The sequence below is a fragment of the Onychostoma macrolepis genome, chromosome 07 (genome assembly GCF_012432095.1).
Source record: "Onychostoma macrolepis isolate SWU-2019 chromosome 07, ASM1243209v1, whole genome shotgun sequence".
Taxonomy (NCBI): domain Eukaryota; kingdom Metazoa; phylum Chordata; class Actinopteri; order Cypriniformes; family Cyprinidae; genus Onychostoma; species Onychostoma macrolepis.
In genome coordinates, this window is record NC_081161.1 from 34,153,678 (window position 1) to 34,180,335 (window position 26,658).

General features: G+C 37.2%; 3 protein-coding genes across 6 annotated transcripts; all 3 read right to left on the reverse strand.

Annotated features, from left to right (window-relative positions):
- Window positions 1-43: 43 nt before the first annotated feature.
- Window positions 44-1,559, reverse strand: LOC131544526 (glycoprotein hormone beta-5-like). Of its 2 annotated transcripts, none has more exons than XM_058782814.1 (3): window positions 935-1,559; window positions 455-565; window positions 44-353 (listed from the first exon to the last, which is right to left on the reverse strand). In XM_058782814.1, exons 1-3 carry the CDS (start codon window positions 1,031-1,033, stop codon window positions 165-167), a joined length of 399 nt encoding a protein of 132 aa, XP_058638797.1. In that variant the 5' UTR covers window positions 1,034-1,559; the 3' UTR covers window positions 44-164. The 2 variants fall into 2 exon arrangements, with proteins under 2 accessions (XP_058638797.1, XP_058638798.1); XM_058782815.1 differs by having other exon boundaries at window positions 846-1,559.
- On the reverse strand, window positions 566-21,543 carry ppp2r5b (protein phosphatase 2, regulatory subunit B', beta). 3 transcript variants are annotated; one of them, XM_058782811.1, is made up of 15 exons: window positions 20,788-21,543; window positions 19,986-20,239; window positions 14,163-14,359; window positions 12,983-13,084; window positions 12,731-12,823; window positions 12,125-12,255; window positions 11,958-12,017; window positions 10,346-10,454; window positions 6,025-6,078; window positions 5,857-5,907; window positions 5,423-5,542; window positions 5,145-5,272; window positions 4,928-5,029; window positions 1,570-4,013; window positions 569-656 (listed from the first exon to the last, which is right to left on the reverse strand). In XM_058782811.1, the coding sequence occupies exons 2-14, from the start codon at window positions 20,179-20,181 to the stop codon at window positions 3,845-3,847; spliced, it is 1,512 nt and encodes a 503-aa protein (XP_058638794.1). In that variant the 5' UTR covers window positions 20,182-20,239; window positions 20,788-21,543; the 3' UTR covers window positions 569-656; window positions 1,570-3,844. The 3 variants fall into 3 exon arrangements, with proteins under 3 accessions (XP_058638793.1, XP_058638794.1, XP_058638792.1); XM_058782810.1 differs by having other exon boundaries at window positions 566-656; window positions 3,238-4,013; window positions 19,986-21,543; XM_058782809.1 differs by having other exon boundaries at window positions 19,986-21,543.
- batf2 (basic leucine zipper ATF-like transcription factor 2) lies at window positions 20,834-24,877 on the reverse strand. The gene is made up of 4 exons (XM_058782812.1): window positions 24,584-24,877; window positions 24,302-24,406; window positions 23,140-23,479; window positions 20,834-20,970 (listed from the first exon to the last, which is right to left on the reverse strand). Exons 1-3 carry the CDS (start codon window positions 24,659-24,661, stop codon window positions 23,141-23,143), a joined length of 522 nt encoding a protein of 173 aa, XP_058638795.1. The 5' UTR covers window positions 24,662-24,877; the 3' UTR covers window positions 20,834-20,970; window position 23,140.
- Between the last annotated feature and the right edge of the window lie 1,781 nt (window positions 24,878-26,658).

A 26,658-nucleotide genomic window follows, 5' to 3' on the forward strand; every position in this document is an offset into this window, starting at 1 on the left:
TCTGTCTAATCGTTTGAAATAAAGGAGTACATGATGTTTTCGGTGTATGTTTTATTGTTAAATCATGTTTTTGTGACATCTAATGCATAACAATATTATTATTATTTTTTACATAAGAAGCAAAGAAGAGAATGTGTATGAATGAGCTGTGTGTGTGTGTGCCTTTAAAAGGTTTCACACTCTGTGTGGTTTGAGGAGCAGTAGATGCAGTCACACTGTAAGGCCTGAGGGTAATGATAGATTGGGGAGACGCCAGGGCGACAACCTGGTAAACGTGCTGTCAGGTGCCGTGTTCGGCTGTAGGTACAGACACGGTGGTGCCTCTGGATATACGGCGGCTCCGGAACTGGCCTCTGTGATATAAAACACACAAATAAATACACAAACATACTGTTTACACCACATGTTCTCATATTTTTCTATAAATAAGTTGAATATAGCAAGTTCTGGTCACCTCCCAGGTGTGGCAGCGGCCCCAGCATGCCTCGGTGTTTATTCGCAGACTCCTGCATCCTGGCTTCTTTGCCATAAAAGCAAAATCACGTACCGCACAGCCACGAAAACTCTGCAAGGTCGTCACAGTCATGGTGGGATAAAACCCAGGAAACAGGAGCAGAAAGGCCACAGCAGTCACTAAGAAGTGGTCAAGGTACATTCTGAAAGAAATTATGAATAACAATAACGTATTTCATGAATTATCATTAAAAAAAAAGGCTATGTGCTTGCTGTTGAAGCATTGCTTAGAAGTTGTTGTTGTTTTTTAAATCTATTATTTAATGGAGAATCTCTGATGGACAAGATTATCAAGGATTCATTGCCTTTTTCCGGCTACTATTTTCCCTCACCTGCTCCATTTACACTCCCGAAAAATACTTCAAAAACAAAAACTTAAATGGAAAAATTATATATAGCTATTCAACCAAATATTGAGTACCGGTGTTCTTGCAGTTGGTCCTCTGATTGCATTTACATACGCGCGACCAGCAGACGTCGCCAGCGTCTGGTATTCAGGGACTTTTGAATCGTGAATCATAATTCTAAAGAAATGAGGTAAAAATCTTCAGAAATCCCCATTTTCGTCCCAAAATATTTTAACTCCCTGCTAAAAAAAACAAACAATAGGAGCCCAATAGAAACATCACATAAATTCCAGTGGTTTCCATTAAAATACCATTAGCTTTTTCCAGTAAAACCATTACAAAATTCCTTTTTGTAGTGTGTTTTGGGCATTTTTCCAATAGGATTTAACATCCCACCAATAGAATCCACCAAATACCAGTAGACACCATTATAGTTTCCATTAAAACCAATACAATTCCCATTATAACCATTATATTTTCTATTGTGTTTTGGGCAGGGCTCCATTGTTTTGTTTTGTTTTTGTTTGTTTGTTTTTCAGCAGGGCTGTCATATAATACCCAAACTTATATAATAAAAAAATGCAGTTATTCTTATATCTTCTTATATTCTTATATCCTTGTTTCATTTAATGTAACAATATTTGGAAATGTACATTTTTATGAGACAGAACGGTCTTAATTATTCATTATAGACATTTTAAATATGAACCTGTATGTATAAAGTATGGCCGTTCTTTCTGAAGGGCATCAGAGGGCCAAACAGCTCTGGTCATGTGACTGTTTACACCAGCCATGGAAAAAATGTTCACTTGAAATCAAGATACTCTGCACATCCATTGACAAAGACTGTTAAAAAATATACGTTAGGCTAAATCAGAGTTAATTGAATTATAAAGACAAAACGGCAATAAAACAAGAAACTGGAGGAGATTAACTCACCTGTTTGAGTCCACAAGCAGATGCCAGAAGCTTTTATGAAAGAAATGAGCAAAGCGTGTCTGTTCACCAAATGCCTTGCTGTTTTAAAGCTGTTGCTGTTTTAATAGGACAGCCTGACATCACACTAATTATAATTCCCATTAATCTAGGCCGGAACATTACAACACACTATATGCAAACTTAACCAATCATGTTTTAAACATCTGCTCGTGTTTTAGGAATGGACTGAATGACATCAGCTTCATGTCAATGATGTGAACTATGTTTTCAGCCTGACGAAAACTGGTCGGCTTTGAATCAACAGCACCTTTCAGAAGTAAAAGAAAAGGTATAAATATGGTTGGCTACTAACAAGTGAACAAAACGCCCGGATGTGTCCAAGGTTTTGAGTAAAAATAATGACAAAAATGTTCATGATGCTGAGTTATTCAACACAAGTTTTCATGTTTACATCCCACTTTTATACATTCATATCCCAAAAGCCGCTTGTCCCCCAAAAATACATTGCTATGTTTAAACACAAGACATTGATCAAAAGGACAGTGCAACTTTAAGTTTAAGTGATGCTACGTATGTGTACAATTTCAGTCCATATTTATTGCCGTGTCTATTCTATTTCATTTTTCTTTTCCATTTTGTTCCTATGAAATGTGATACCAGTTTTCTCAGAGGTCAAACAAAAGAAGTCAATCCAGATGCTTTCTTTTGAACAAGAACAAGACTGTTTGCTTTTCTCATCCTTTTCTCCATATGACAGACTGTAAATCAATAATTAACAGTGGCAGTTCATTTGAGCGTTGATGTGCACTCAAAGTGAATGGTACATTCTGATCTAATCCCTGTTTTCTTCTAAACTGTAATAAACTTTTCTACAGCATCCACACACACTCACACGCTCGTGCATTCTTAAGCTTTCTCAATCTGCCTATGCACGCAGTTCCTACCCATTAGCAATCCTCTACATCAATAAATATAAGCAACCAAAAACATACAAAAATCAAACATAAGATTCTGTCCTCTCTTGAAATTGTACTGAAATACAAAGAGAATGTTTGCAAGCAATTTGACTTGAAAGAAAGAAATAATAATAAAATAAATAAATAAAAATAGCCGGACACACATTATTCAGACCAGATGAGAATATTGCTAAATGAAAATATTTCTAATGTGATTTTAAAAAATTTAAAAACAAAACAGAAGAACAGACTAAAGTGTTGTCACTTCAGAGCAAGTTTAGTTTTACCTAGCAGCATACTTCATTCATGTTTATGAGGTGCTACACTAGAATACCCCCACCAACACTATAATCAGACATAGATATCATATTTATAGATATATATATATATATATATATATATATATAAAAACATCAGTTATATTAGCATAGAAGTAGTACTCATAGAATAAGCTGTAGAAGTAGGAACATTAGAATCTGTACTTTTAAAGAATTTTCATCTTTAGGATCATCATAATTCATTCCTCTTCAGCGTTTGACAGTATGCAGTCTGTTGGTCGATTGACGGGAGGCTCGGATCGGGCCCGAGAGAAACGGAGCCAGTTCTGGAATGACAGTAATGAAGGATGTACGTGTTTGATTGCGAGTGTGTGCATGTGTGTCACCACATGCAGGTATGTTTCGCATTGTTGAGGTCGATGATCCCGGAGCATGAGGAATAGAAAGAAAAGATGCAGAGAGGCAGGTGTGTGAAAAGCGTGTATGAAGCATATGAAAGAGTAGGACGCATGTGAGAGGTACTCATTTTTTTCTCTTTTATATCTCACTCGTTGTGTGTGATGTGTGCTTCAGTGTTTTTCAGATATCTACATATGGACAGGCTGTCGTTCATGTGCTTGTGACGGTAGTGTCTGCATGGTGTGTGTGTGCGCGTGTGTGTTTTCAGACGGAGATTGAGGCATTGATTGGTTCCCAAGTCAGGTAATTATTGTGTTTTTTGCAGTGCTGTGACATTATGTGTGCGTGTGTGTGTGTGTGTGTGTGTGTGTGTGTGTCGGTGTGTGTGTCGGTGTGTGTTTGAGTGCGGTTTCTAGGTGGTGTTGGCAGCACTGGTCTCTGACTGGCTCTTGGTTGTGTTCTCTCTCTCCTGCAGGTTCTTCTGGTTTCTGCTGGCCTCGGTCAGACTCTGCAGCCGTCGCTCCTGCAGATCCTCCAAGTTCCTCCACAGCTCGGCTCGCTCCTTCTCTTTCTTCAGCTCCCTATGGAGAGGAAACAGGGATGGGGAGGAGTGTCAAACAAAGCATAAAAGGCTTTAGGTGAAGATGAGAGGAAGATAAAAAGAATCATAATATGTGCTGTGTTCACATTTAATTTCTTAATAAATACACATTTCCAGCCTCATTGGTGCATGTTTTATTACAAAAATAAAAATGTCAGATAAATACAGAATATAAATAAATGAAATACATTTTATAACTTGTTTATTTTCAGAAATTATTATTATTATTTTAGGAACAATATTTGCATCCTAGAATTGGTTTTTAGTGGCATTTTTACCTTTACCTCTATTATTTGTCTGAACAAATACAGACACCAGTGTTATTTTAGTGTAAATTATAGAATATTTTAGCAATGATTAATATTTTGAATTAGCTTTTTTTATCATTTATTTTTATTTTTTTTTTTTTATTTTTTTTTTTTATTTCAGTTATAGATTTAGTCATTTCATTATGTCAACTTATCAAGTTTAAGTTATTATGTTATAATAACTAACTAATAGTGGTTTAAGTTATTCATATATTATATTATATTATATATAAATGTATTACGTGTCATTATAGATTTATATTTACATGTAACCCCAAGCTCTGGAATTACACTTTTGAGCTTGACATACTTCAGAATGACTTTATTTTTTGTTTGACATCACCTATCCATTTTACTTTTTTGTTTTTATTTGTTTAAAAATAAATGTAAATGATATTTGAACTCCTTTCATCCAACAACCTGGCTTCATTCTGGTATGTAATGATGACTTTTTAGGATGCAGCCTATGAAGTCTTGTCCCACACTTTTACAGATGAAATGTTTCACTCAGAAATATATCTTCTTACAGAGGCAAAATGAATTGTAATGCTGTTTCATGTTGATTTTAGCACTGTCATGAACTCACTTCTGTTTCTCCACTTTGTAGGAGGCAGTGAGATCATCAAAGAGCTTGCCGTTCATCTCCATGAACGTCTTCAGCACATTGTAAATAAGAGAGATGATCGTCCTAAAAAAGACAACAGAGGAATGTCTGACAGGCCTATGCAGAAACAGTCTCAAGTGAAGTCAATAGAATTAACATTATTGAAGAGTTTCTAGATGCATGTTAGAATGACACTCACTGGTTCCAGTGTTCTTTGGAAACTCTGTACAGCGTGCCAAAGACCAGAGGCAGGATGACCTGGCAGTTCTCCTCTATTAGACTCAGAATGTACTCATTATTCCAGAAATACAGAGCCCGCTCTGCAACCTGAGACAGAATAAAGAGACAGAATGAGGGACCTGTACACAAACGGATGCATACATACATCACCTCTGCACGTTTGCAAGTACTACAGGAAGACGTCTGACAAGCAGCGCAGTGTGGGAGGAAAGCTCGAGCGTGAAAGAGGAAGCTGACCTGGAAATGAGGGCTGGAGATGCAGGCAGCAATCTGTTTGAATAGAGGCTCCTGCACACGGATAAACTGAGATGGTTCAATCACGTCCAGAATCTCCTCGATCTCCCCCAGGAACATCACCTGGGATCACATGGCAGAATTACATACTGTACAAACACACTACCATATATTTCCACGCAAGCACACTTGGAGTGAAGTCCATTTTCAATCAGCTACGTGAGCGGATTTCAAAACTCTTTCAGCAAAATGTGAATTAAAAATGTCAAAATTCATCAGAAACTATTAACGGCATTAACAAACAACACAATATTTACATAAATATTTACAGAAAATGTCAGGGGGTACTTTAATTTTTTAATTCACTATTTTTTTGTCTAAGGGGTTTGGCTGACAAAAAAACTTTTAGGAACCCTTGCCTGAGAGGTAAAACTCACCTCTTTCTGAGTGCATGTTTTAGGCCAGTATCTCAGCAGCCCCCTGATGATCTAATGAAGGACAGAAAACAGACAAATGAATACGACAATCATCTTATTTGGTGTGACAGTGCAGATATAATAGTATTAGTAGCAATTCTGGTATGTATATGAAGTTGCATGACTTACATGTTCTGTAACTGTGGCATCCTTCTCCATGAATTGCACCACACAGTAAGCCAGCTACATGAAGAGAGCACAATAAAGATTTTAATAAAGTCACTTACAGGTTTTCTACACACTGTAGGTGTCACTTCAAAGGCTTATTGATTTTAGCTGCAGGTGCTTCTGATTAAAGGGTATGAGAGAGAGAGAGAGAGAGAGAGTGTGTGTGTGTGTGTGTGTGTGTGTGTGTGAACTGGTATATATGTTTTATGAGGACACAAATCTGTATAACAACGTGACGAGTACTACAATGTGAAGGTGGTTTATGAGTACACTGCCGATGTCCCCGTAAGCAAAGGCTTAATAAACATACTAAATGCTGTTTTTTTAAAATCTAAAGTTTCCTGTAAGGGGTAGGGTTAGGTGTAGGGTTGGTGTAGGGCAATAGCACATACAGTTTGTACAGTATAAGAAACAATACGCCTATGGAGAGTCCCCGTAAACCACAAATGCCAGACTGTGTGTGCGTGTGTGTGTGTGGAGTTGTTGGTCAGTGCTTTATGGAGAATGTTTATTGATTATAGTGCAAGCACACTCTTGCACTATGAGAAAAAAATTACAGTACTTATCTTCCTTTCATGGTTTGATCTGAAGCACTGAGCTAACTTCACAAATAAACCATTCTTCTAATCAAGATCCTAAATGCCATCACATGGCTTTATCATCACTCTGCCAGCAGCAGAGTTTCTGCAGCAGTCAATGCACTGACGTGACGCATGTCTATACTAAACAATAAATATGAGGGTGCCAATAATGTAGGCGTAACTGATAGAAGTGTCAACAAATGCTTTTAGAAAATTGTCTGGATTTATGGAGAACAGTTTTATGCGAAACACGCATGTGTACAGCTTAGATACTGTGCACTAAAGCAACAGTAAACCTGCAGTATAAGCTGGATAGATGTAATAGCACACATGAAAATGACATTACAGTACTTTTTTTCTAAATGTTGGTTAACTTGATCAGCTTTTAACAGAGACAGTCCCACTGGAAGAAGCTTGGGTTATTTGCCTTGCCCAAGGGCATAATGATGATAGCACATGTCCTGTTCCTTGCAAGAATCACACCAGAAAGTGACGGAGCTTGCCTTTTCAGTACATTATGTGGGTGTAAGTGAGAAAGCCTGGGTTAGGTGCAAGCTCTAGAAATTAGATAAAGTCCATAAGAAAATAAATGACATTAAATTAAATATAAATATAGAAACTGAATATAAATATAATTTAATCGATATCACATGAGCAAAAGTAATCGCAGCTGTGATGATTTTCATTAAAAAGCATGGTTGCAAGTGTGATATTACTTTTATACAGTGAACAGTTAATATTGAGTAACTTCAATTTTAGACCCAATATTTTCATAATTCTTTTAAGAGTTTTAAGAAAGCCACCTATAAGAAGAACCACTGAGACTCGACAAGACTAAATGATGACATCCTAGACTACACACACATGCTGAGTTTATTTCCAGATTAATATATTCCCTGAAGAGGAGAGACGCACAAAGCACCTGAGCCTCAGAGATTACAGGCAAAAGAGTGAGAAAAGGATGTTTTTCCAAAGGGAGGTGTAGCTTGAGGTAGGTAGGTGTCTGTGTCTGTGTGTGTGTGTGCGCACACATGTGATATGGCCACGAGTGAGTATGTGCTTTTTGTTACCACGGAAGCCCTTCTGCACCGTTGCCTGGGTGAGCTGTTATGGTGGTGATGGGGTGTGTGTGTGTGTGTGTGTGTGTGCGTGTCTACTTTGGAAGGGCTGATGTCACATAAAACCTCTGTCTTTCCCCAGAGGGTAAGAGCACTGTTAACTCTTGTTTTTTTCTGTTCTCTCTTATTCTTTTCCAAATGAGAACATTATAATTATCCTCTTAGTTCTCAGTCCATGTAGTGCTTTACAAAAAGGTTCAGATGTTTATCTTGTGAGGTTATGTTTATGTGCATGTGTCTGAATTTATGTAGAAGGTAATGGAATCCTAATGGCCTCAGAGTAAAACAAATGAAGAAATTTTTTTTTATTTTTTTATTTTGCATTATTTCTCCTTATATGCCACTTCATATCTCACAATCATAATTTTCAATTTTACAGCTGCAACCTTGTCAATCATAATTACGCAACTGCAGCTTTATTTCTTCATAATTTTGACACCATATCTCGCAATTCCAACTTTATAACTCACATTCGTGACTATATATCTCTTTATTTCTCATAATTTTGACTTTATACCTCACAGTTCTGAAAGTAGTTGTTTATTCTCCTTTTAATTTTTTTCCTCACAATTATCTTGTAGAAGGCAAAAACAGGCTTCCATATGTGCATGTGTGCATATGTGTGTGTCTTTATGTGTTTTGTCTACCTGAGAACCAACCATAAATGGTCAATTACAGCTCAAAGTAAAACTAAGATTAAATCCCAACACTTTACAAAGCTTTGGTATCTTTTAGCACAAGATAAAAATCCCATACCCAAGAGACACCTCAGTGAAAATATATCCCCTGGTGTCATTCAGTAGTTTGAGGCTCAATGGGGACTAAGCTCTAATCATCCAGTATAAATCCCCCAGACTTAACTCAACCACTCACCATTAGTTCCTGTGCAAACAAATAAAATAGAGACCAAACCACAACAGCCACAGGTTACACGCAGGTCAAAAGAATCACTGAAATGCACACTTAATGCTGATGACAAAACAGTTTATAAAAATAGAGTTCAGTATTTAGCCTTTCATCTCACTGAGAGCTTTCCAGAAACGTGTGATGTTCTGAAGGAGCCTTGAGGGAAGTGTGATTAAGGATTTGGCTGCACTGTGCTTCTGTTTCTATGGAAGCTACATAAAATAATCTGGCCACCCGAAGACATTCCCTGGGAGAGCTCTATAGGCCCTTGTGGCAAGTAGGAAGTATAAACAGCCCGGAGTGTGGCCACTGAATTATGGATGGGGTGATATTGACAAGGGAAAGGGTGAGTGTAGGAATGTAGGACAAGCACTTTCATAATACACACACACACAATTATAAACATATATAAACAGGCAGTTCTAATATGTGACCCTGGACAACAAAACCAGTCTTAAGTGTCAATTTTTCGAAATAAATCAGCTTTCCATTGATGTATGATTTGTTAGGATCGGACAATATTTGGCTGAGATACAACTACCGTATTTGAAAATCTGGAATCCGAGGGTGCAAAAAAAAATCTAAATATTGAGAAAATCGCCTTTAAAGTTACCCAAATTAAGTTCTTAGCAATGCATGTTACTAATCAAAAATTAAGTTTTGATACATTTACGTTAAGAAATTTACAAAATATCTTCATGGAACATGATCTTTACTTAATATGCTAATGATTTTTGGCATAAAAGGAAAATCGATAATTTTGACCCATATAATGTATTTTTGGCTATTGCTACAAATATACCCCAGCGACTTAAGACTGGTTTTGTGGTCCAGGGTCACATATTACAAAAGCACTTTTCAGACAAAAAATGCTGTTAATATATATTAATCTATTAAAAGAATGCATTCAAAACAGTTCAGAGGTTTGGGGTCAATAAGATCTTATTGCTTACCAAGGCTACATTTTGATAGATCAAAAATACAGTGAAAACAGCAATATTTTGAAATGTTATTACAATTTTTATTGTGCTGCTTAATATTTTTTTGTGGAAACTGAAAAACTGTTCTTTTTTCAGCATTCTCTGATGAATAGAAAGTTCAAAATAACAGCATTTATTCTTTGAAATAGGAATTTCTTGTAAAAAAGTGTTAAATGTGTCCTTAATGAATAAAAGTATTAATTTCTAAATAAATAAATACTTAATCTTACTGACCCCAATTTTTGAACAGTGTATGTGTAAACAGCCAGGCATACACACACATTTAAACACACAAAGGCAAGTAAGTTTAGACTTTAATACAGTGGCCCCAAATTTCCAAAAGTGTTTCTGGTCACTAAAAATTTATTAATGTTAGTGCATAAAAATATCAAACCAAGAGAATTCAGCAACAGATAGATAGATAGATAGATAGATAGATAGATAGATTTTCTCATTTTTATCTTGCAATGACTTTTAACCAACCAGTTATTTTTGTGGATGCATGAAGTCATTTCTGCTCAAGATTACAGCTGAACAGATATAATCACAGAACAAAATAACGTTTTGGGGCCACTGGATTTAGCGTTGGTATTTAGCGCCCCCTTGTGGTAGGATAGCCCATTACAGTCCATTAATTAACAGCATTAGATCTGTATGTGCATCCCAGTGTGAGTGTGTCTGGGCGTCTGACTCTAACCTGCGCATGAAAAATGGAGAGAGACTTGGCAGTGTGCAGGGGGATCAGGACCCTCACCAGGAACTGCTTGTGCTCTGATTTGAGAGGCAGAGCAAAGCCATTTATGATACTGGAAAACAGGAGAGGACAGGAGGGGACAGGAGAGGAGAGGAGAGGAGAGGAGAGGAGAGGAGAGGAGAGGAGAGGAGAGGAGTGAGTAGTAGGCGGAAAAGAGAAAAGGGAGAATAAACAGGATTAGTATCAGTCATCCTGATGATGCTCTGTACACTCATTCGCCACATTATTGTTCATCAACTAATCCCCCACGAAACCCCCCTCATCCTTCCTCTCTTTCTGACTGTCTCCTCCTCTCTTCCTCTCATTTCCTTAGTTTTATCTTTGTTCTTTTACTCAGGCTGTTCCTCCCATTGCTTAACTGTTATTTAATTCCAATCCATCCATACTGTCTGTCTCTGTTTCTCTTTTATTCTACCATCTTCTTCGCTCTTTGTCTTCCTCTCTCATTTTACATAATCCTTCTCTCTCTAATTCTTGCCCATCTCTCCTTCTATCGCATTGTTTTTCTTCCTATCTGTTTACTTTGCTTATCTGACGGCAAAATATAAAAATCTATTTGAAATGCACAATGCACAGTAAACAGCATCAAGGTTCAATGAAATATATTATCTAAATTGACAATGATAAAACGTTTCTTAAAACAGGCAATGATAAAACTGTTTAAACGTATTTCGGACATTTTTCTGTATTTGATCAAATATTACACATTATACATTTTATAAAAATGATTCTGTGTTAAAATATTTATATAATCTGTTTAAAAAGTTATATTTAAATATTTTCAAATTTTCATATAACATACTGTATATTATCAATATCCTTTTCCGATATATGTTTTTGATCAAAAGAACGTGAAATGCATATTTTTCTGCATGGGACCCATCTTTTCTCGCTCTAATTCTGCAGCTCTCTCTCTCTCTCTCCCTCATTCTCTCTTCAGTAGTGATCAGAGAGATGTGTGGGTGGGAGGCACTATAAATACTACTGGCATCAACCTGAATTTAGACCTCCATCCCCAACACTCTGACTCATGCCTCCCCCTGGTTGTCTCTCTCTTCCCCTGTTTCTCTCTGTCAAAGGGTTTGCTTTTGTTTATGCTATTAAACACATTGAGAAACAGGCACCATTTTGTGTGCATTGAACCCAATATGCAAAGCAGCACTGGTTTCTCTGAGAACATGGCTGTGAATTATAGGGCTGGACACGCTGAGGATGGGAAACATGACTGCAGAACACGCGGCAGGTACATGCAGCAAGCGCTGATGTCGGAGGTCTCTGCGAAGTGTCTGAATCACCAGCTCACACACCATAAAGCATCTCTCCAGTAATCTGCTGCCACATTAAGTTACGTAACACTATAATTTACTCATTTAAGATTATAGCACACATGTCGTAAAATATTATATGTACCTCCTAACTCTGGAAACAATGAATAAACCACAGGGATCTACCTTATAATCTTCTAATTTACATCGGGTTGCTTTATAAACATCATCTGATCTGATTTTTAACACACACTTAGTGTGCTTTCTATTATGACAGTTTGAAAGAATACCTTCCCAAAATTTCCAAAAGCTCAGCAACTCCATTGAAACGCTCAGTTTCATAGATGAACCTGCAGAGTTTAAAAATAGATATAATGACAGACATAAAGACTAACAAAAAGCAGTCACTGGCTGTGGAATATCAATGATGCTCATGCGTTTTGTCTGTATGACTGACCTGAGGAAGATGTTGTTGATCTGTTTGCGGATGTAGGCCCTCAAGCCCAGAAGTTTGCCATAGACGCGGTGCAGGATAGTCTTCAGATATTCTCTCTCTCTGGGGTCTTCGCTGTCAAATAACTCCAGCAGCTACACACACACACACACACTCATAGTCAGCCCTTTTGCACTTTATTAAAAGCAGTACTCGTGAATATTTATAATTGGTGTGAGTAGAATCAAAAATACTAACAGTCCAACAAGGAGGTTAGACTGCCTGCTGGGTGTTTGAGAAATATTGCGATTTGACTATGATATGATACACATTTAAAATCTTATATTGCTGCTCTAAAATATCAAGGCTAAAAGAAAAAAACTGTTCAACAGGGTGTGCCAAAACTACAAATTAGCAATGTTTGTCTCCAAAGGCTGGACTTGAAGATGGGCTAAGATCATTTATAATCACCTTGAGTCCACTTTGGTCGTACATATTTATTCACATGGTTTCGTTATGAATTTATTTGATTTATTATACAATAATGCAAAGATAAATGCAGAATTACATATATTTTTATTACATCACAGCCGTTTTATGTTTACATCTAAATCTATACAAGCTCTGTACCTGTAGAACAAACTTCTGGTCCACGTAGCGCTTGGCAAGAGAAGGCTGGAAATCTGGACTCTCAAGAAAGCGTAAAAAGAATTCATACACCAACTAGATAAAAAATTAAAAAAGATAGGAGACAAAGAGAGAGGAAATGGGATCAGAGCTGGGACACAAGCTATAAAAAACTCATAATGATTTCTCACCCCATGGTGTCAGAATATGTGTTAGTGTGTTTGTGTATATAAGAACTTGAGAATGTACATATACCTGTAAGTGAGGCCAGGAGGCTTCCAGAGCTGGTTCGTCCTCCTCAGGGTCAAACTCAGGGTTCTCACTGGGTGGGAGGGTTCGAAAAATGTTCACTGAGATCTACAGGAAGAAGAGGGGTTGAAAGGTTGTGTTTTACTAAAGCACTGAAATAAGACCGCTGCTTTCACAAGGCAAAAGACTTCTTTTGAAAAAAAGAAAAGAAAAGGAAAGTGATCCTCAAGGGCCAGAGTTGACAACCCCTGTTCTAACATCATATTTAAATGTTCACCTTTATCAGCTTCTTCAGATTGATGACATCAGAATATAAAACATATATGACTGTATTAAAATGCAAATTCACTTAACAGCTATTTCACATGGTATTTTGGTGGGGGAAAAAATTATTATTCACAAACAAAATTAAATCCAGTTTTAACAAATTTGTGCCACGCTGTGAGTAGTTAAATTAAATTATAGTTGACCAAGAAATAACAATTCTGTCATCATTGTTGGTAGCCAACTAATTTTTGTTACCATTGTCATTCATAGTACGGACAAAAAACAAAACACTTCTCAAAATATCTTTTATGTTCCACGAATGAAACATAAAGTCATTTCTATGTAAACTAAGTGACTGTAATTCTTTTCAGCATTGCTTTTCTATGCAACTTTGGCTCATTATAGATTTCACAGAAGCTCATTGCTGTTTGTTTTGCACAATTGTGCATTTCAGTTGCATGGAGTTTCAGGTAAATGGAATTTCATTTTAAAAGATGTTTGTGTACATTTTCTATTGATCAGAACAACATTAATTCATTGTTACCTGATTTGCATAATTCCTCTAGTAAACAAGGGGCTAAAACAAACACAACGCAACAGCATATGCAAATAAACTATATTATCCGAGGGTGCCAATTCATTCTTAGTGAATCCCCCCTTTGTCTTTCGCATCAAAACACAAAAGGACCAGTTAACAAAAATCAATTGCTTCCCAATTAAGGTGTTTTTGTATTTCAGCTACATACTGTACTGGGCTAATGTAGCTAAACACAAGGAAACGTAAATGCTTCTGAGTCTCTAAGTGCACTTTAGAGCATTGGAGATCCTGTGCATCCCTCAACCATTTATCTCCCCCTGCCTCCTCTGCTCTTTTATCAAATCCCACCCTACTCCATCACTTTTTCGCGATTCATCTCACCATCTTAATAGCCTCTGGGTACAGGGGTTCGATGAGGACTCCGCGACTGGTGGCCACACTCTCCACAAGCTCGTTCAGCGCAGCACGTTTGATCTCTTTCCCCTTCAGGTCGGCGACACAGTCCAAAAAGTCAAAAAGCACACAACACTGCTGCAGCTTCTTACAGAACAAGTCATGAAGTTCTGCCACTGGAGCATCTGTGGGATGGAAAGGTGAGGAGATGTAATCTGGTACACAAATATACTTACACAATACACAATTACACTACACATTTACTATTTACTATGTTTTTCCTAGTGCTAATAAACCTGGCATTGCTCACTACACTCTTAAAAAATAAATGTTCACTGGCATGTATGGTTACATGAAGAACTTTTAACATCCATAGAGCCTTTCCATTGCACAAAAGGCTCTTTATAGTGGATAAAGGGTTCTTTATATTATTAAAATGTACTTCACACCAAAACAATTATTTTAAGAACTGTTCACTAAAAGGTTCTTTAAGAAACCCAAAATTAGTTTTACTATTGCTTCACTGTGAAAAAAAAAAAAAAAAAACTTTTGGAACCTTATTTTTTGAACTTTATATGAACACTGTTAACTTTGTGACAAATTACTTATGTTCCTTTATTGTAAGTTTCTTTGAATAAATGCACCTGCTAAATTATGTAATGTTACGATCTTAAAAATAAAGGTTTGTCGTAGCAATGCAATATAACATTTTATTCACTAACCAATTGAAATTGAGTTTATGTTCACCCAAAACCTAACATTCTGTCATCATTTACTTTCCCTTATGTCGTTCCTAACGTGTATGATTTTATTTCCTTTTCAGAACACAAAATAATATTTTGAAGAGTCTTGGTGACTGCTGACTTCCATTACATGGTGAGAAAAAAAACACTTAAGACACTGAGTCGTGTCATACAAGTCTTGTTGAGTAAATAATGACAGAATTGTTTACTGTAATTCTTTTTTTTTTTTCTTTTTTTTGCTACACTCTTAAAAATAAAGGTTCTAGAAGGGGGGTTTCATAGCGATGCAATAAAGCCATTTGTGACCCTGGACCACAACACCAGTCATAAGTAGCACGGGTATATTTGTCGCAATAGCCAACAATACATTGTATGTACAATTTTTCTTTTATGCCAAAAATCATTAGGATATTAAGTAAAGATCATGTTCCATTAAGATATTTTGTATATTTCCTACCGTAAATATATCAAAACTTAATTTTTGATTAGTAACATGCATTGCTAAGAACTTTATTTGGACAGATTTTTAAATAGTTGTATCTCGGCCAAATATTGTCCTATCCTAACAAATCATACATTAATGGAAAGAATGGAAAACTTATTAATTCAGCTTTCAGATAAAGTATAAATCTCAATTTCCAAAAACTGGCCCTTATGCCTGGTTTTGTGGTCCAGGGTCACATTCTTGGTTCCTCGAAGCCTTCAATGAACAGTTCTCCTTAGTGTGAATAATCTACAGTGTTTTGATAATCTAAAGAACATTTTTCCACTATAAAGATCATTTTGTGCATGGAAAGGTTGCATGAATGTTCAAGAATCTTCTTGGAACCATCAGTGACAATAAAGAACTGCTATTTTATAAAATTGTATACACCCACACAGCACAATTACGTTAAAGATCGTTGGAGTTACACAGACACTTGGATCTATAGAGTATATTAATGCAGATTTCTTGAAGTGGATGGACGGGATGGTAATGAGAAATGAGTGGAGGCGTCTGGTGCTAACAGGATTAGCGGGTGCTATCTTTAACCCTGCGCTGTCTCGCCCCTCTGTGGACGTAGCGCCTTGAGCCACAATAACCATGACAATCCACACCATTCATCCAAAAACTCAACCCAACTTACATACCCTACCGTTCCTGTACTTCGATGTGTGAATCGCTCTCTCTGTCTCTCTATCTCTCTCTTTCTTTAGCCTCAGCATGGCACTTTGTACAATTACTCAACATTAAAAATGGATTAGTCTTAACAGTCTGCAACAGCTAGACTCAAACCAAGTGGGTTGGAGTGCAGCAGGTTAGGTCAAAGGAGACAGATAGAATAAATAATAAACAGAAAGTGCATATAAAGAGAGAGATGTGATGAAAAGAGGTTCGTTATATAACGGTGTGTGTTTGTTTGTAGTCAGAGGGAAGGATAGGGTGCAAGAGAGCATGACACAGCCACAGCAGTCAGAACAGAAAAAAACTAAATTGTCCAGGGAAAAGTGTGAGAGAGGAGGAAGGCGGAGACACTGGAGATGCATAGCAAATGAGAGGAAGAGCAATGAATGAAATTGGAATTTGAAATGAACTTAAATCATTGAAAGAATGTGAAAACTACAATGATTTTGTGAAGAAATATCAACAGTTTTATGTCTGAAGTTAAATATCACTCCGGTTAGACCAGTCGTCACTCTAATAAACGTGCTGTAATGTTGTACATGCAAAGCTGCTAAATATAGAGCAGCCAATAAGCAACAGTGGGGCATAGAGAAAGAGAGAGAGAGAAAGAGAGAGAGAGAGATGCATGCTAGGGGAAGAAACAGTGCAGAGAGAGCAGGAGAGATGATGTCATCCCTCTACCCTGTTCCTCTCCTCATGATCTCCTTTTACCCCTCCTCTCCATCCTTCTCTCACTCTCGTTTTCTCTGTGGGTCTCCTTCTGTGGCAGTGTGATTTTATTGAGTAAACTCTTTCTGGTTAGAGAATTATTACTGTGTTTGGGTGGCAGTTGAGATCCACCAAAACCCACAAAAAAGCAGAGCAAAAACACTGCAGGACAAAACAGGAACCACGTTTCACATGAGCTTTTTTGACAATGTGGAATGATGTAGACACAACAATCAACAAATCTTGTTCTCAACAGTAGCTCTCAGTACAGTGTTCTTCCACTTACAGCCTCACATGCTTATCCACTTCACTCTCTCTCTCTCTTTCTCTAATGCTCTTTTTCTCTTCCCTGTCTCTATAATCACTCACTCCCTCTTTTATTCTCTCCCTCTTCCTCTTTTGCCCTCTTTATTGATCGGAGGAGGCCAGAGAGGGAGCAGGCCTTCTGTGTACTGTAACCTAACACCGGCCCTGACCAGCTGGACCCTGCAGGAAGAAGCAGGCAGATATATACCCACCCCGAAAAAAATCACTTTCTTATACACAGACATATTTGCTATTCATTTGCTAATACACAAGTACAGTAATCATCATACTCCAAAGGTGATTTGCTAACATATTTGAGAAGCTGTCTAAAACACTCATTTCTTTTACATTTATGGATTTGGGAGTTTTGAATCTGCAGACTGAGAGCTCTGAGCTGCCCATTGTCCATATGGAAGACACTCCAGCACCCTCCAGCAGTGGCAGCTATTTACAGAGACACACACTCACAAACTCACGAGGACTAGTAATGAAGTCCCTCCAGAGGCTTAAATGGAAAAAATAACACAAATTAACTTGAAGAGTAGAACTCGAAGGTCTACAAATGAGGGTATGCGCCACCAATGGCTCACACCATTAACACACCTACAGTCTTTTTTCGGTAACTAATAACCCAGGCTAGCAAACCTGGCAGTTTTGGCCATATCATGTTTTGGACTGAGCATCTCAGCTGTTTTCCTTACTTTACCTCTACTGCACACAGATAGAGACTCGCCGGTAAATTCAGAGATTAAACAAACACTCACAGGTTCTGTGTCAGGTGTGTTTGTCATGCTCTCTAAATATGTCACATCTAAATATGCCATACCATTAAAGGAGCTTAAATATGTAGCATTAGAAACAAGTTGCAAACAAAAAAGCAGACGACAGTAGACATTTAACAGTCTATGTATACATGTACAACTGACTGCCATTCTAATAGGTGTTATTTAGATGTTGTGATCATAAATGTTTTGCTATAAGGGAAATAATAATTGTTACCTATTTTGAGTTCAGTAGAATTAAGAAAGATCCCAATATTGAGACTGATCAAAACCTACCTTAAGTTTCATCAACAGTTAACAGCTTTTTTTTTTTGCTTTTTGCTTTTTTTTTTACATGGCTAGCATTTGTCAATGGTTTGATGATATTTTACATTAAACTGACGCTTTATGAGGTATAATCAAACACAATAGCACATGCAACAGAATTGTGCATTTTATACGGTTACAGGTTACGAAATAAAACCAGAGCTAAATAAACCTATAGCTAGTCATATGGGTTGATAAATACATTGTTCCTAGTGAGAAGAAATTAGATGTTGATTTACAGTGGAGATGTGTCTCAGTGGCATGTGAATGACTAAAAGCAGGTCAGTTAGATGGTTAAACAGGACAGAGGCTCAGTCTGGACCCCCTGTGACACACCAACTGGCAGCACAGCCTCAGCTGGAATGTCTCATGAAGACTGGTACCACTAAACCCAACTTCACTGGAAATGTCGCTCAGATGATTCCCGTATTAGACCAAGTGAATCATATCCTGCTAAAGTGTGAATCATGAAGTCGTGCACAAACTTGAAAAACCTATGAAACTGAGTGTCGTGCATGTGGGGATAACACTGCATCTGTGTATTCTTTGTGAAAAATATCACAAAGTTTCATAGCTACTCTAAAAATTAGGTTTTATGCATTTCATCTTTATTATTTAAGACTTCAAGACACTCTCTCACTTACTCTTTCTTTCTCTCTATATATATAGCTGTTTACCTGAGCTTTCTAAGGTTCTTGTCACAAAATTTTGTCACTCTCATATACTTCTATAAATTAATGGATTATGTTAAACTCCCCCACCCCCACCCCACTCAATACAGTAACTTCCCAGCCACTTCCCAGACTGTGGCTTACAGTTTCTCCATCACTTCAGGTTGATGGACAAAATGAGCTCATGGAAGTAGAACTATTACAGTCTCCTGACCGAGGAAGCTTTTAACCACAAAGCTTCCTAAACTAAAACAAAGTACTTGGCACTATTATGACAAGCCTACAGATGCCACTGGAGAGAACAATGCATTCCAAAAAATATTTTTCCTTCTAGTTCAATTAACTTATTTAAAGTTAGGTAATGCAAAACAATTGCTACTTAATTTCATGCCATGCAAAACACTTAGATTTTTACAGTTTACTTAATGCTTTTGTGTTTGACTACATTAATCATTTTTGTTGCCATTACCAAACTGGACAATGAATTTCTGATTTCAAGCAAACTGTGCATAGAACTGTTTACTAGAAATATTTTTTGTGTGTGTGTGTGTGTGTGTGTGTTTTTGTGTTATAGATTCTATGGTTTATGTTGAACAGTTACTATGCGAATCCCACTGCAATGAGCAATTTCTTGCCAACATTTTATCATAAATTACACTGCCATGCTTGCTAGTACAGCAAACGATTTCATTTCAGATACTTGTATATCTAATCTTCTTGGGATTACTCAATTAAGTTAGGTTTCACAAGACACAAGGTAGCCTATGAGTCGAGCTGAATTTAATGTTACAAAAATTGCTTTCCAACATATATAACCAATATAAGTTCAGTCAAAACACTGAATCTTTTAGTTTAGATACCTTTGAATGATGGTATCATAGGAAGAAATTCTGCTGAGTCTACCTGTGCTCCTCACAGAGGAGTCCTCGGACGATTTAGTTACATTTGGAGTCCTTATGGGGGTACCATGACATCTCTCAAGGATGCTCAAGAAGACATTGAGTTCATAACCACCAAAATGGCTGTAATAGCCTATTTCAATATCAGGGGATTTATTTTCATTCTCATTATTTCCTAACTAACATGCCACTAAAAACCAACCACCTCACGTCCCAGTTAAAGGAACCTACCTTTAAGTAATGGCAGCGGCGTGAGCTCCACCTGGGAGCTCTGATAGCGGAACTGTGAGGAGCTATGGGACCGTCGCTGCCGGGCACGGCGCATCGAGCGGCGGGGGAAGCCGTCTACTTTCTCCGCGCTCGGTACAGAGAAGCCCGTGGTCGGCGATGATGGGCTCGACGGAGGTAGCTTCGTAGGGGTCTCCATCGCTGTGAAGGTGGTGCTCAGCAGAAGATTGTTCAAGGAAGGAAGCCAAAGGCGAGAACTGGATCCAAAAGCCTTGTTATTTAGTCAAAATATTTTTTTCTTTTGGATTTAAAAAGTAAAATCAACAAGCAGGGATCGACTAAAGACAGAAGTTATCTAACTTGGTCAAAAATGTAGACAGAGGGATGGTGGAGTAAAAGCTATCGGTGTTCAATTTGAGCGACTCTCGCTCCTGTTACATTAAACCCCCCCCCCCCAAAAAAAATGAGATTAGACTCGGAAATAAGCACAAGGGTGGACGTAATTGTCTATATCTTCATGAAGAAATATTGAGGTGAATATACATTTCTACAATAAAGACATCTCTGCCGTACTGTCGTCATCAGAAAGTCATCGGCCTAAATTTGGTCTTTATTTAAATATTTATAGGCTAGAGGCATAAATCGGTAATGTATTAAAACTCGGATGTAATAAGCATTCTATCCAGTGATCACGGGCCAATCAATCCATGTTGAAAAACAAACGGGAGATTAAAATCCTGTCATTTATCTCCTCCGCACAGGTACAAATGCATCTCTTATTAATTAAAGGTTATAGTCATATTACCAGTTCTGCGCCTTAAGTCCTTTTCAGAGCCTTCCAGCGTCCCCCTATTAAATCCGTTACCGTACAGTCGGTTCGGTTCGGTCAGATCCACACAGGGCGGGGATGAACTGCTTCAAACGTGCCTGCATGTGTAGAGCATCACGGCGGCCGCTGCAGCACTTGATACCCCCTTCTACCTCCTTCCTTCAGAGACAAGAAACCGCTGTTCAATTACTTCTGTATCACAAGGACGTTGACAGTCTCGCTGATTTTCCCCGTCGCCCTTCCTCTCAGCTGATTTCTCGTGTTTTCCCCCCGTTTCGTTATTTCCCAGCAGTCAGTGTCGGTCGTTGTCTTCAGGTGGTGCAAGTAGATGTAGATGCTACACACTGCGGATGACGCTCACGCGCTCTTATTTATTTATTTACTCATCTTTCATTTACGCGACCCTCTTCTACGTCGCGCTGCTATGGCTATATGGTTGACTCTATTCGCCGTTTAAGTGACTATATAGATGCTATTTGTTTTTTTATCCGTATCTTTATCAGACAGCTGCCTTCTACCTCAGCCCTTTCCCTTCTCCTCCCTCTGTCCCTCCCTCACTGGCTGACACGGTCTGTGTTAGCCGCTGTGTTTTGGGACTGTCAGGTTGGCCATTGTTCTTTCTTCATTCGTTCATTATTCCGCGCGCTCACCCGTCGCTGTATCCGCTGATTTTCGTTCAATCCGTCGCTAACTGCGAGTTTTGTGATATCGGTCGAAAGACGACGTGCCGCTGACCTACCTTAAGACTAGCCCACTAAATGTGATGCTGAACGTTATGGGCGTTTTGGCTATCGAGAGACCCTCAACTGCTGTACCACCGAGAAAGATCGAGTGCTATTGATATGGCTTGTTTTACAGAAATATTCTTACAGAAGGATTCATTCATTGACCTATTCTTGAGTGTATATCAGTCAATGACAAATACGAATGTTTACACAATTATTTAAAAAATCAAGTTGAAAATGTTTATAGGCTATACAATTTATATTTTAATGACTTTAAAAATGTCCAGTTAACCATTAAGTAGCCTACAACACAAAAAATAAATAAATGCATAATTTATTTTATAAAAGACTTAATACTTTTTTAAAATCACATTCAAAGATATTTAAATAAAAAATAAAAAAATTAAGAATGAAAATTATGTCAAATTGTTTATTCCAACATTTCCTTTTTTTTATAGGCAATCTACAGTTACACTTTTTCAATATAATCCCCACTAAAGTATTATTTCTAATTCAAGCTAATTAAAAAATATATAAAGTTTTGAACAATGAACAAAATTTTAAGTTTATTCACAGGACGTACCTAACGCCGTTTCACATTCATAAAAAATGTCTCAACGTTTCCCAGTTGCGTTTTACCTGTAAGGTTGACATTGTGACACATGTGTTTTGGGACTGCAACAGGATCAAAGCATACTGGAGCGAGATTCACAAAACTGTACAGAAGAGTACTGGTAAATCCTTTGCATACTGTCTCCGATTGCATATCTTTTGAATTGTAACATTTGAATTGTGTCTTGACCATGATACAGAATGAAAAGTGTTAAATATATATTTGGCAAAAAATGTATACTTCTTTTATGGTCAGTCAGTCAGTACGAGTCAGGCCACTTCTCTTAAACCATTAGAAAAACTAACCTATGACCTACATCAGAGGCCTAATGACTTTTGGTATACTTGGTCTCCTCTTTGGGCTGACTGTTAAATGTCACTGAACCCAGTACATATTTTGTTTCTACGTATGTTCATCTATTCTGGATTTTTGTTTGTTTGTTCATCTTTCTCCCCTTATTCCTTCACAATGTCTTTGTATTGTAAGCCAGCGATTGACTGTATGTGTTGCCAGGGGACCTGTACCACTGCTGTGTTATTGGCATATATTGTATGTAGAATAGCATGTTTTGTAAGACATTAAAGCAACTGTATGTACCTTTTTTACAGTACCTTGAAACAGTGATATATTTAGAAGGAGCTCCAAAATCTATTCTATTTCAATAAATAACACTTAAAATTATTAAAATATAATTTATGAAATAACCGAACATTTTCAGATTACAAATCAAAATGGATCAATATCAATCAATAAGCCCAACATAGGCTGTGGTCTTGCATCTAAAAAATATAATGCCCGTATCTAAAATATAGCTATACATCTAAATGCCATCTGTAAGTATTGTTTAAATAAATTATGTGGAACAACATATTCACACCTTAATGAATCATGATTTTTTAGCACCGTTAGCATTTGAACACAACAAAAAGAGCTGTTTGCAGGATGTAGTAGTGTGTAAGGCTTGTCACCAAATAACTGACTGTACAGCACCTTAAAACTGCTGTAGACAGCCATTTCCATTCACTGAGTCCCACGGACACCAATCATCACTTTCGAAGAGGTCTGTTAGAGATAATTCCACTGAATTAGTGTCAGGTAAGAACGCAAGTTCTGGCAAGAGGTTGGGGTCAGAGTTGAAGGTGATATCTGAGGTAGAGGGTGTAGCTGTGGATGGTCCTCCTGTAACACTAACTGAAGGTTCAACTGGACACAGTTTAGTGCAGTGAGGTATATGTTGTTCCAAGGCTGTGGTGTAGAATTGAAGCTCCTTCTTCAGTTCAGCTATTTCTTTTATGAATGCGGCATTAGACTGCTCTAGGGTTTGGAGTTCCTAGGTAAAAAAAAATAAATAAATATATAAATTAGTTTATAGACAATACAATATTGACATGAATTCAGCCGAAAAGCAGAAGTAACAAAGTGAAAGCAATGCGGCAGTAATGCAAATAGGGTCAAATATTAAGTCATTTAAAATAGATTTGACTTGATCTGCTTCTCCCACGTATAAAGTGCATAGGTCATTACACCCTTTATTTAAAAAAACAAAAAAACAATTCAGACTTCCTCATGTTTTGTTAGTCTTAGAAAGGATCTGAGATGTGATTGGGTTGGATAAAAAAGGGAAAGTCCAAGATTTGTACATCATCTGAAGCGAAAATGAAAGTGAATGTAAAGGTATGACATGTCAGATGTTAAACTGAAATAACTAGTCAGCCACTAGTGTAATTAAGCTGTAAGCTGCCCCAGTCATGCTCTGCATTTCCAAGAAATGCCTCCTCTGCACTGAATGGTTGTGCAATACTAATGTTCCTCTACACACACACACACACACACACACACACACACAGACTACAAACTAATCATTAACAAACACACACACAACAAATATCCTCCAGAGAAAAATTCTCCAGAAGGTTATGATTATGACACATTACTTCGTAATTCCAAGTAAGAATACAGGCTGTGTAGCTGACAATAACAATAATATAAGAAGATAAAAGGTATAAATATATGTATGTGAGTAATGTGAATGAAAAGACACATGAACAAATGTAAGGATTTGAAGAGGTAACGTAAATAGGGACAGAGCAAAGCAAACCCATTCAAAGGGGGAAAAGAGAGAGAGTGTCAAAGGTCTCAATGTGCTACTGACCTCATGCAGGACGTCTGCCTTTTCTGTCTGTCTTCTGCGACTCTTGCGAGCTGCATCTCTGTTTTTCTCTTTTCGATGGTGCCTGTGGTCTTCTGACTGTGAGCTCTGAAGACATTCATCAGATCATATATATGATTTACAATATATATAAACAAATACATTTTGTTACATTAACAAATAATACAAAATATAATAATAGTTTAAGTAGCTATTTTATTGCTTGTAATAACAGTGTTATATTTATACATAACATCGCATTAAATGAGTGAATTCACTCCCTACCCAATCAAGAGGACTTTGAGAATCACTTTGAGAGAAAGGACTTCCCCGGTCAAAGTTGTCCATGACAGCAGCTGGCATCTCCGAGTGCACGGATGCTTTTCGATAGTTAAATCAGAACAAAATGCTTGCATGTATACTTTCAGAATAAGTCGCCGGTCTTTATTAGTATTTCCGCACTGTGCAAAATTCTTCGAACTGGAAAGCAAGCGCGTTGAAAGAATGCTGAAGCAGAAGTTGTCTGAACAACTACAGTGACTGGTCATGATTTAAACTGCTCTGGGGTCTTTGTGATGTTGGTAGTGGGCGGCAGAATGAGCCAATAGCTCTGTGAATGGACTGACGCAACAGAGGGGTGGACTAGACTGTTTTCGGTTTCGAATTATTTTAAATGGCCCGGTTAGCGGAGCAGGGAGATCATCGCTTCCGGCACGGTATTGCCAGTATTTAGGTTGTTCATTTCCCGCTCTACGCTGACAAATACTGGGAATTCCAAGCAGGAAGTCCAAACGGGTGTAGCTGTGAGGGATCTGAGGGCTTAACTATGTAAGGCTATTAGCCTATTTCATTATTACTGAGATTAATGCAACAAATTAAATGAATCCAGTGTTTTAAAAAAAATATTTACGAGTGTAATTTAGCAGTTACAAGGTTCTGCCAGGAGAAATGTTTGCAATCGTGTCTTTCATTTACGGTCATATGGTGGATAAGGATCTGCTGCAAACATAAGGGCTGCGATTTCAAGGACGGGCAAACAGAAAACTGAGACTAATTAAACAAACAAGGAATTTACCGAATGGTTTCTTTCAGAGGGGCTGTCCTTGTAAATGTATAGGTACTTACTAGACGTTCCTTTCGATGAAAGCCAAAGGAAACTGACAAACTATTTAATTAGCCTATTTAGATCACAATATTTTTGATTCATAATATTAGTGTTTATAATGAGATATAAACAATAAAATGATGATTGCACCACATTACAAATATTATTATTAATATAATTAATACCATATACTGCTGCAATAAATCTTCAATAGGCTATTCTCATTATTTTTTCTTACACTTGTGATTTACCATCAGCACCACTAACACAAAGGTTCTCTGTATTAATGTTAGTGTGGTTGCTTGTTTGTAATTATTTTTTATTTTATTTTATCTTTAATGTAAAACTCCACACTTAATTGAGAGACTATTGCCTAATATATTTGGCAGATAATGTTAAATGGTGATTGAGTACAACGAGGCAAGATGACCTGCCCCACCCTGTTTTTCCTTGACCATAAATGGCACAAAATCTCATCTCAGCACTTTTGAATAATTCGAAACGTTTCAACGAATTTCAACGTTTCGAAATAGCTTTGAGTATAATTGATCCAATTGTGTGTCTCTGGAGTGATCTATAAAATTGTATTATGTTGAATATCAAAGGTTTTGGCACAGAAGTTTTTATTATTTTTTTATTTAATACTTAAAGCTTTCCATAAATTAGATAATCTATTTCAGACATCTTTGCTTTCATTAAAACCTATAGGTTAACTCAGTAAAATCATTACATTTGCATTTATAGTGTTTCTGTTATGAAATGTCTTCAGTTAAAATATGGGCAATTAAATATGTAAATATGCATATGCTTGCATATAAATCATAGAATATTTTTTGTCTTTTACTGTGATTCTACTTTGTCATCAGTTATTCAATTATTCAGCTTGTCAAAATAAAATTGAGTAGAATAGTTGATTTACTTTAATGACACTTAAAAATATAAATATTAATAAGAATTAACAAAATTCATTTATACATTCTGTAAAAGTTCATCAGGGGTAAAAATAGCAGGCCGTACCCCTCTTTTAATATTTGACATTTTGTGCTAAGTTAACAAAGTTAGCGACTGTTTCAGTTCCCATTATAACACATTGGCAGATACATCATCATCCTGCACATGCTAAACTTATATCTAAATATGTTACAATTTAAAAGTAAATCCACATTGTTCTTAAGGGGGCACCTTCCCCCATCCTACCCAAATTACACTAGGGTAAAACTAGCATGGATGACCAACTGATCAAACAACCAGTCAG